Here is a 9,543-nt window from a genome sequence, read left to right on the forward strand (position 1 = left end):
TGTCTTTATTTGTGCTTGCAAATGACTGTCAAGAACACGGGCAAGGGACTTCACAGCTGTGATGCTACAGGACAAGGTAGTAGTTGTATTTTGAGGACCAACTTCCAGATGTAAGGAACAATAAAATAAAGAGTCCTGCATCTATCTAGTGACAGACACCCTCCAGCTATGCCAAGTGCTGCAAGTTCCACCAGTGTTCTGATGCAACAGTCAGGAGCCACCTGGTAGTCTACAGGTAGAGAAAGGATGATGGAATAGTTCCAAGCAATCAAGCTGAAATACAGCTGCCAGAGTAAACTTTAATTTAGTGCACTCTACACAATATTTATAGAGCAAATCTATGAATGCTGCTTGAGCCATTTAATGGCTGGAGACTAAATTCTGTTTTCTGATGTTTATTCTGACTTTCTTCAACTGTTCTTTTTACTTGACAGTGCTTAATTGGCAGTGAGCCATGAAAGCTGTTGTCTAATCACACAACATATCACAATCTTACAGACCTACTGATAAGGCTTTACTGCAGCATAAATGGATTTTAAACATTAGCATATGGGAAAATTAGCCTCCAAATTCGAATATTTCAGTCTTGTGCGCCAATAGTCACTTTTATTTGTTTAGGAAAACATGGTTTCGGAAAGAGAAACTAATTTTAGAGATTAAATAGCCTGTAATGTTAAACAGGCTACGATTTAGTGGCCTGTCTGGCTAACTCTATGCATGGCAGAAATCTATTCACATGTAATTACTTATTTCAGACCATATGAAAGATACGGTATCTTTGCATGGAATCAGTCCAGCTGGGGAGCAGTATTACGACAGCACTGCTGCATGTGATGCTATGAAAAACATAGATTTAGTGAATTCACTTACAACATTTTACTACACAAACAGCCTTGAATAAAGGCACAATAAATATATTTGTAAATGGTCTCAGACTGTTTTTACAGAAAACAAAATTTCACACCGCATATTACAATGACTATTAATCAACAACACAGAACTCTGACTTCTGTCAACTGGATGGTAATTGTTTTGTACTGGAGGATGTGCACTAGGTCTGCCTTTGTAAGTGGAGTAGGGAAGCTACAGGTTTTAAGATGACAACAGTCCTTTCTTCACTGCACATCATCTTCTGTGATAGGATACAATTTTGTATAAAAAAGGCATTGTTTTGCTTTTATATGAAACAAATGACATTCTCCTCTCTTTCAGCAGACACTCTGCAGATGTGACAATAACCGTGACATCACTGAGAAGGCCAACTCTTTTTCTGTTGCACTGACTGGAAAACCAGGACACAACACGCACAACCCCTCCCATTGCTGCAGGAGGTTGTTCTTGCATGTAGCCTGAAAAGGTACAAGGATGTCTATGTGCATTTCAGTGTACTCTACCTCTTCTTGGCAAGATTTTGCAAAAGTTCAAGCATGTGGACAAGATTACCCACTGAGCAACTCTGCTGGCTAAGCGGGACTGCTCAAGATGCGTAGTTTCTTCCCTGAGTACAGTGCTGTCAGAGTGGGCACCTTACCCTTTTTGGCAGCAGTGTTCTACATAGAATGGTTTGGTGGTCTCAGAGATGCACACAAAGCTTTCAGAATCCCATCTTACGGGTGCCGTTCTCCTCCAAATCCAAAGGTAATCTAAGAAACATAGTTCTAGGACCTCATTCCACACAAATTCATCAAAGTTAAGCCTCCCTCACAGCTCTGTTTTTAAAGAATTTGCTGTTCTATGAAATACAGAAAGGGAGGTGGTAAGATTCAGCTGCTTTGACATCTAAAGCATTTACAAACATTAGAGTGCATGATAAACCATGAAGTTGCAAGGTGGAGCAAGTGAAACAGCAACATATGATACTCCAGCCCCTTTCTCACTGTTTGTAAGGTTATATTATGAGTATTTACTAGAAATACAGCTGAATTAACAGCAGTATCTATCATGGCAACCTGCTGAAATACTCCATATTTTATACATTACCCAACAAGGGATCTGCTTAATTCACTTTCAATTGTTTTAATTTAACAGCAAATTTATTCCCAGGTTTATCTGAATTTATGTAAAACAACACGAGAACCAAAATGTGGCTCTTTACCACTAAGGAAAGTCTGAGATTTCCTCGAGTTGCATAACAGAGCTTACTTTCTCAGCATGTTCCTATAGTGAGACATAGTCACTTAAGATTTTCAAGAGAAAGCAATATATTGGGATTTAGTACAGTTCAATTTGAGATTGCACAGGCAGAAAAACCAAGTAAAGGTTACATTTCTAGCACTAACAGCCAAAAATACATTACCAGAAGCATGCTATCACTAAGCGTCTAATTAGTTCTAGAGAAAAGTTCGAAACTTCAGCTGTGGAGACTGCCATATGACTTTTGCTCTGAAATAATTTATTAAAAAAAAAAAAAAAAAAAAAAAAAGAAGAGGAAAGAAAGAAGGACAAGGACAATGAAACGCGTGTGAGGTCTGTGGGAAGGCAGCCCCAGATGTTTACAATGGAGCGAGTAGCGGTATAGCGTCGCTGCAGCCCGGGACCGGCGGGGCGCAGCACGGCACCGCCTCCGCCACACCGCGGGCGGCAGCGCGGCCGCGCACCGGCTCCCAGCGCCGCCGGGCACCCCTGCTGCGGAGAGCGCACCCGGGCAAGACCTCGGCCCTCAGGAATAAACACCCCTGCTCCAGGAGCGGGGACCAGGGAGCGCGGAGCGGGCGGCTCGGGGAGAGAAGCGCGCACGGGCAATCGATTAATTGTTCCAATGCAGCGCTCTCGTCAAGGCACTCTAATGACAAGGGATAATGATTTTCAGATTCAGGAGACAATGTCCCCCACACACTCCGCGCCACTTCCTTGCAAATCTTTCTAATTTGCTCCTCTGCTAGGCGAAGAAACAAACGGTGCTCGGCAAGGCCATTCGCAAAACAAATGTAACCGGAGAGATTCGCAGATACGGGCTGGCGGGCAGCGGCGTCCCCGAGGAGCCGAGCTGAGCCCACCCGACCCTGCCCTGCGCCCCCTCCCCTCCGCGGCGCCACCTCTCCCTTCCCTTCCCTCCCCAGCCGGGGGCTCGGGCGCTCGGGACCGGGGCAGCCGCGCCCGGGGCCGCAGCGGCCGCTGCTCGGCGGAGCGATGGCAGAGCCGTACTTACTGAAGGGGCAGTTCTCCTTCTTGGTGCCGCTGACCTTGCCGTTCTTCTCGATCTTGAGAAAGTACTTGTTGTAAGAGTAGAGCTTCCTCTTGCGCACGTCTCCTTGGAGGTGATTGTAGCTCCGCACGTGTCTCCCCGCACTGGAAGGAGAGGAGAAGGACGAGGGGAAGGAGGAGGATGATGAAGAAGAGGAGTTGGTGGCCTCCGGGGACAGCATGTCCTGGCCGAGGTCATGGCAGGTGACAGGCACAGAAGACACCAAGAAGACCAGCAGCAAGCAGCAACAAGGCAGGTGGGAAAAGGCTGAGGCACCATTTGTCAGTATCCATTTGCACATTGTACTGAAACTCTGGGCGCTGGAAAATGTCTTATCAAATGAAACATACTGGAAGGGTAAAACCTGGTAAAAGGCAAGTGGAGAGACGGTGGTTGCTGCTTCTGGTTAGATTCCTCTGAGCTCTGATCTGGCCTGAAGTAAGTGCACCAACATCCATAACTCAGGGGACAAATCGCCTCAGAAGTTGCTGCCTTTTAATCCTTCGAGTCCTCCCTCAGAAAAAAAGAGCTGCTGGTTGTTGGTTTGGTTTTGTTTTTTTTTTTTTTTAGGTGGGGGGGTTGCTGTGGTTAATCCTCTTTCCTTTTTCCCTTCCCCACCCCCCCACATGCACACACACTCCCCAACCTGGTTTGAGACTTTCCAGTAGTTATTTTGTTCTCTTCCTCACTCCTTTCTTCACCATCTTAGATGCAGAAAGGTCTGAAAAATAGATGACAGCAAAGTCAATGACAACAACAAAAATAACAACTAAGATAAATAATAACCAGCAGATAAGGGTGCTGGAGTGAATTTTTCACACATACACCTTTACACACACACGCACTCACACTTTGTGGCTTTGCACCTTCTTCTGATCCCCACCCTCTTGCCTTTTTGCAAATCCCAAACCAGTTGCACAACTCGTCCTTTTCTCACTGACAACCCCAGAGGAGGAAGTTTCTTTGTTTTGCTTTGAATTCTCCAGAACAGTATTAAAAAAAAAATCCCCAGAGAAAGAGAGAGGGAGAAATCCCAACTTGTCCCCCCGCCCTTCCTTTCCGTTCCTTTCCCTCCCCCTTTGGTTGTAAACAGGTTGGAAGCTGTAGCCTAAATGTCAGCGATTACAAGTCAGAGGTGGGATGTGCCTCTGGTGGTCAGCCCTTATTTGCAGGGGGTCAGGCAGCGGTGGGACATCTGAAACCTTTTTGCAGCTGGAGCGAGCGGTGCCTGCTGCGGAGGCAGCCCCGGGAGCTGCCCTCGCTTCCTCCCGGGCTGCGGCGGCCGCGGCAGCCGCCGCCTTCGGCTCGCTGCTAATTGCTCCTAAGGCGTCCTTCTCGGAGCGCCGGCCACCAGCATGGCTTACAGACTCATGCTTTACTAATTTCCCTGTCTTCCAAGTTGAACCAATCCCCTCCAGGGCGGCTTCCCTCCCCCTTCACTCTTCCCCCACTCTCCCTCCCTCCCCCCAAAAAAGCCTCCCAACCAACTAACCTTCTCCCCTAAACCTCCCCCCCCCCCCCCAACCTAACAAAAAACAATCCCCCAAAACCCCAACTTATTTTCTAGCGGAGGGTTTTATTTTATTTTTTTTGGCAGAGAAGTGATTGAGAAAGCCACCTGGAGCTTGTTGCCTGCTAGATCCCCCTCCCCCCCCGCTGGAGGAGGGGTTGGGTCGAGAGGTTGGAAAGGAGTATATACTACAGGCAGACCCTGGAAAAGCAGATTATATGCTGGTCAGAGAGAGTAAAAAGGGAAGAGACATAATTAGCTCCTTTTCCTTCTTCTCTGCCAGCTTCCATGGAGGTCTTTCTCCCTCCTTCAATGAATCACTGATTTCTCGCTTCCGTTGCTGAAATAAAAAGTTCACACTTTAGCCTGCTCTTCCTTTTAAGCCTCTCAAGATTTATTGTGTCTCTTTCCCCACCCTCACTCTCCTTGTCTCAAAAGAAATCAGGCCCCTAAATGACCATTTTCTAATTGCTAACATGAGTCGTTTACTGAATCACGCGTCTGACTTCAGAGCAAAAGGGATTTTATTGGCATTGCAAAGGTTTCCCCATAAAATCTGTCTGAATATTTTGCTGTCTTTTTAATTTTTTTTTAAACTAATGCAGTTTCCCTTGCCAGAAAGGAACAATTTTTCCATTTTCAAGGCTATTTTAAGCAATTTTTCAAGCTATTATTTTCCTGGAGGGGCATATGTTGTTGTTTTTTCCTATGATTGCATCTCTTCTAGTGGATGTATCATTTCACATACTGAATGTTAGACAGATTCATATTTATAGCCTATCACTGACCTGTCAACTCTCCCAGTAATTAACAAACATGTTCCATATGATGTATTATCTTTTAACACCAGAATAAAGCATCAGGAACTGACAGGATATGGCCAGCGTGCAAGATATTCTATTTTAATCAGTGTTTAGCATTGTTAAATACCTGTTTTGGAACACAAATGGATGGATCATTTGCTAAGAGAATGGAGTATCAGAGAAATAGGCACAGAAACACAGTGAGTAGCTCAATAAGAAAACCCAAAACTTCTTTGAAATAGAGGCCGTTAAATAATTCAGATCAGTGGAATGTCATGGAAAACCTCCTATGCTATTCCATTTGGCATTTGGAGTAAATTTTAGTTTAAACAACTGAAAATGCAGGAAAGAACAAACCGTTCTAAAATTAGACAGATTCATTAGATTAGGATGTTAAATATATTGTTAACTTCACAACAGAAATTTGAAATTATTTTGTCCAATTATGGTGTTTATTCTGGAGAGAGTTGGTTCCTAAATTTATGTGTTCAGCTGCTGGGGGTGACATTTAAACAGCCTTAGAAATGAAACCATTAACTGTTAGAATCAATATGTTTTACAATGTTGTTTATGGTACTTCAGAGTATTTATTCTGCATGTATTTGCAGTGAGTGCAAGGCATTTCAGAAATCTTTTTTTTTGCAAATCTGATATAGGCTTTCCTTTTGCCAAAGGCTTTTCCTTTTGGTAATTAATTAAAAAAAAAATAGAGAAACAAAACAAAATGTAAAGCAAACCCCTCCTTTCTGTGAATGCCTGACAGCTTACATGTGTGTCTAAAAAGCCTATGTCAATGTTTGAGTTCTGCCTGGATACAACATGTTATTTCTAAAATTGAAGTTACTTTGATTCCAACAGCTTAAATTATAAACAATTTCTATAATATCTTAAAATTTTAGGTTTGAAGACATCTTTTTTTTGTTTTTCTTTTTTCCCTGTCACATGCTGGAAAATAAAGTGAATCGTCATTTTAGGATCTCTGGTGGGAGTTAAAAATAGTTTGGGGGTTAAACAGGTATAATTAACCCTGAAAAAATAGGTACTGTCTTGAATTTACTCAAGAAGCTTTCTGCTTAAACCTATTTCTAGCTCGTGACTATGTATATATTGGTTGTAAAATTTTGTGCTTGAGAGCAGAAAGTTCAACATGTGCAGAATTTCATATAAAATCTGCTTCTGCCAGCTGCAGTATTCAGGGCAGTACTTGAAACTACTGCAACGCATAGAGTCCTTTTTTATCCTGTGTGATGACAAGGGGGGCATTTACAAAACGGAGTCCAAATGAAAAGCTGACATAGCTTTTTAGATTATATCTCATTCTTTTTTCTACTTTCTGTATAGCCTTTCTTTTATAGCACAGTTGAATCCCTAAATACCCCACTACTTTGTATTGTCAGGTCACCTCTTAGGTTAGCCTGAGAAAGCCTGAGAAAAGTTCCACAGGAAAGATGCACTATTTAACGGAATTCAATCTGTCCCAATAGATTTGAATCACTAACATAAATGTATGAATGTAGATTATATCTCTGTAATGAGGCCTGAATCATTCTCAGTTACTTCAAAGGCCTGAAATTCAACCTTCCTTTTTAGCAGCAACAAGCAGACCTTAATGGGTTTCTTTATTAATTGTTCCATTGCTAAGCTTGAAAAGCAGCTACCTTCAGTACAAGCCCTGGACTAGAAACGGTACCTGCTGCTTCAAAAACAGTGCTTCTGTTTTGCCTTTTACCACTGAAAAGTTCTGTGAAATATCTCCTGCACTACAGTTTTATAAAAGATGAATTAAATTGACCCATCTAGAATGAAATAAAGAAAACACTTTCTAAAAAACTTTGTAAAAAGTAGGAAATATATTTTAAGAATTTTCTTTTTGAGCTGTTTTCTTTCTAAAGAATGTTCAGGGAAATGAGTTGCACAGGTGAATATTAATGAAAAATAGGCAAAATTAAAAAAAAAAACCAATACGGCAATAGTTTATGTAATGATTTTGTCTTTTGATCAGCAGGGAGGGATGTTTGGGGGTTTTTGGGTTAGATTTTGGGGTATTTTTTTTTCCTGCTCAGTAGGTGACATGAATCAGACAAGGAATATTTTAATGTAGTTAGAATAAATATGATTTCCCTTAGTCAAGGCCTTATCTTTTTTGGTGATGTAAATAAGTTCTGTGTATGTCTTTGAGTGTTAATATAACCAACTCACTCTCAGATGTCATCAGCCCCTCAGTTTAGATTGCTAGATTGCAATCATGAACATTTGCTGCTTACAGTATGATGAGAGATGCACATGCATTGGGTCATAGGACCCAATCCTGTTCTTATTCAAGGTGTTGGGAAATATGCCAGTGGTTTCATTGAGAGGGATTTCGGCCAGGATTGTCACTACCAGAGAGGCAGCTGTGCCAGAAACAAGATGTAGAATGCCAAATGCCATCAATGGCTCAGATGCCTCCCTCTGTACGTCAATTCCAAACTGCAGAACTCAGTGTTACTGTAAAACACACAATCACAGAATCGCAGATTCAGTTAAGTTGGAAAAGATCTCTGAGATCATCAAGTCCAACCCATGACTGAACACCACTTTGTCAACCAGACCATGCCACATCCAGCCTTTCCTTAAACACGTCCAGGTGACTCCACCACCTCCCTGGGCAGCCCATTCCTATGTTTAATCACTTTTTCTGTGAAGAAATTCTTCCTAAAGCCCAACCTAAACCTCCCCTGGCACAGCTTAAGGCCATGTCCTCTCTTTTTGTCACTGGTTACTTGGGAGAAAAGACCAACCCCCACCTGGCTACAACCTCCTTCCAGGCAGTTGTGGAGAGTGATAAGGTCACCCTTGAGCCTCCTTTTCTCCAGGCTAAACACCCCCAGCTCCCTCAGCTGCTCCTCACAGGACTTGTGCTCCAGACCCTTCCCCAGCTCCATTGCCCTTCTCTGGACTCACTCCAGCCCCTCAATGTCCTTCTTGCAGTGAGGGGCCCAGAACTGGACACAGCACTCGAGGTGTGGCCTCACCAGTGCCCAGTACAGGGGGACAATCCCTGCCCTGGTCCTGCTGGCCACACTATTGCTGATCCAGGCCACGATACCATTGGCCTTCTTGGCCACCTGGGTACAACTGGCTCATCTGTCAACCAGCACCCCCAGGGCCTTTTCTTCTGGGCCACTTTCCAGCCACTCTGCCCCGTGCCTGTAGCACTCAATCTCTGAATTATGAAGAAAATTGATGGCACCAGCCATCAATAAGACAAGTTGTTTGGTTTGACATACAGTGCTACTTGCTGAAATATTTACACTGCAGTTCATGCTCCCTAACAACAGGGACTGAAGGCCACTGCCTTTTACCTAATAAAATATGTCTTAAAGCTTGAGAGAAAAAATTATAATTCCAAATCTTTTCTTCTGAAAAATCTTCAAAATGATGATTTAATCTCTATGTGTTAGCATTTTGTGTACCTCTGTGACATTAAAAAAGTGTCAAAATACTGGTATTATTCCAACATTATGTACAGAATGAGGGATCAGATAAACTCTTAAGTTGTCAAAGATAAAGACTGGAGGAGGTGTAACTCATCTGTGTGTTTGTAGCTGAAATAAGACATATAAAATCAGAATACTATTTTAGCTGCCTGTAGTGGGACTTGGTAGTGAGAGCATACTCCCTGGCTCCTCTGTGTACACTCCTTTCCAACCAGATATCCAAAACTGGAGAAGAACTCAAGCAGACTTTAGCAAAAGTTAATAAAATGAACGTTTTACCATTTCATTTTTATTTCAAAACCACTTGTGTTTCTGGGTTAGATGTAACAGAGATATGGAAAATGTGTCTGAGATAAAATGTAGTTCAGCCAGAGCTGGTTCCAGCCTGGAGTCGGTGGTGAGAATGGCCAAGTGCCCTGCCCAGGGTTGAGTCCTCTATCATATGAGTGAGACACTACTCACTCTCTGAGATCCGGTGGAAGAACAAAGAGTTGGCTAGGCTAGCACTTCCACAGGTGATAAGTAATGATTAACTGGAATATACCCTGTTTCATGTTTTTCTTTTGA

The 9,543-nt window shown here is 43.0% G+C and overlaps 1 protein-coding gene across 2 annotated transcripts in view; it reads right to left on the minus strand.

The window, feature by feature from the left end:
- The window catches only part of FGF10 (fibroblast growth factor 10), a 62,020-nt gene extending 57,771 nt beyond the window's left edge, over window positions 1-4,249 (minus strand). Inside the window, exons 1-3 of one of the 2 annotated variants that reach the window (XR_011147795.1) lie at window positions 4,034-4,249; window positions 3,831-3,905; window positions 3,149-3,288 (exon numbers count right to left, since the gene is read on the minus strand). Coding sequence is in view for 1 of the 2 variants with exons in the window: in XM_069002127.1 (XP_068858228.1) it covers window positions 3,149-3,485 (337 nt within the window). In the remaining variant the exon portion in view is untranslated. The other variant, XM_069002127.1, reaches the window with a different exon arrangement.
- Window positions 4,250-9,543: the final 5,294 nt, after the last annotated feature.

This window comes from Aphelocoma coerulescens (assembly GCF_041296385.1).
Source record: "Aphelocoma coerulescens isolate FSJ_1873_10779 chromosome Z unlocalized genomic scaffold, UR_Acoe_1.0 ChrZ, whole genome shotgun sequence".
In the NCBI taxonomy this organism is placed as follows: domain Eukaryota; kingdom Metazoa; phylum Chordata; class Aves; order Passeriformes; family Corvidae; genus Aphelocoma; species Aphelocoma coerulescens.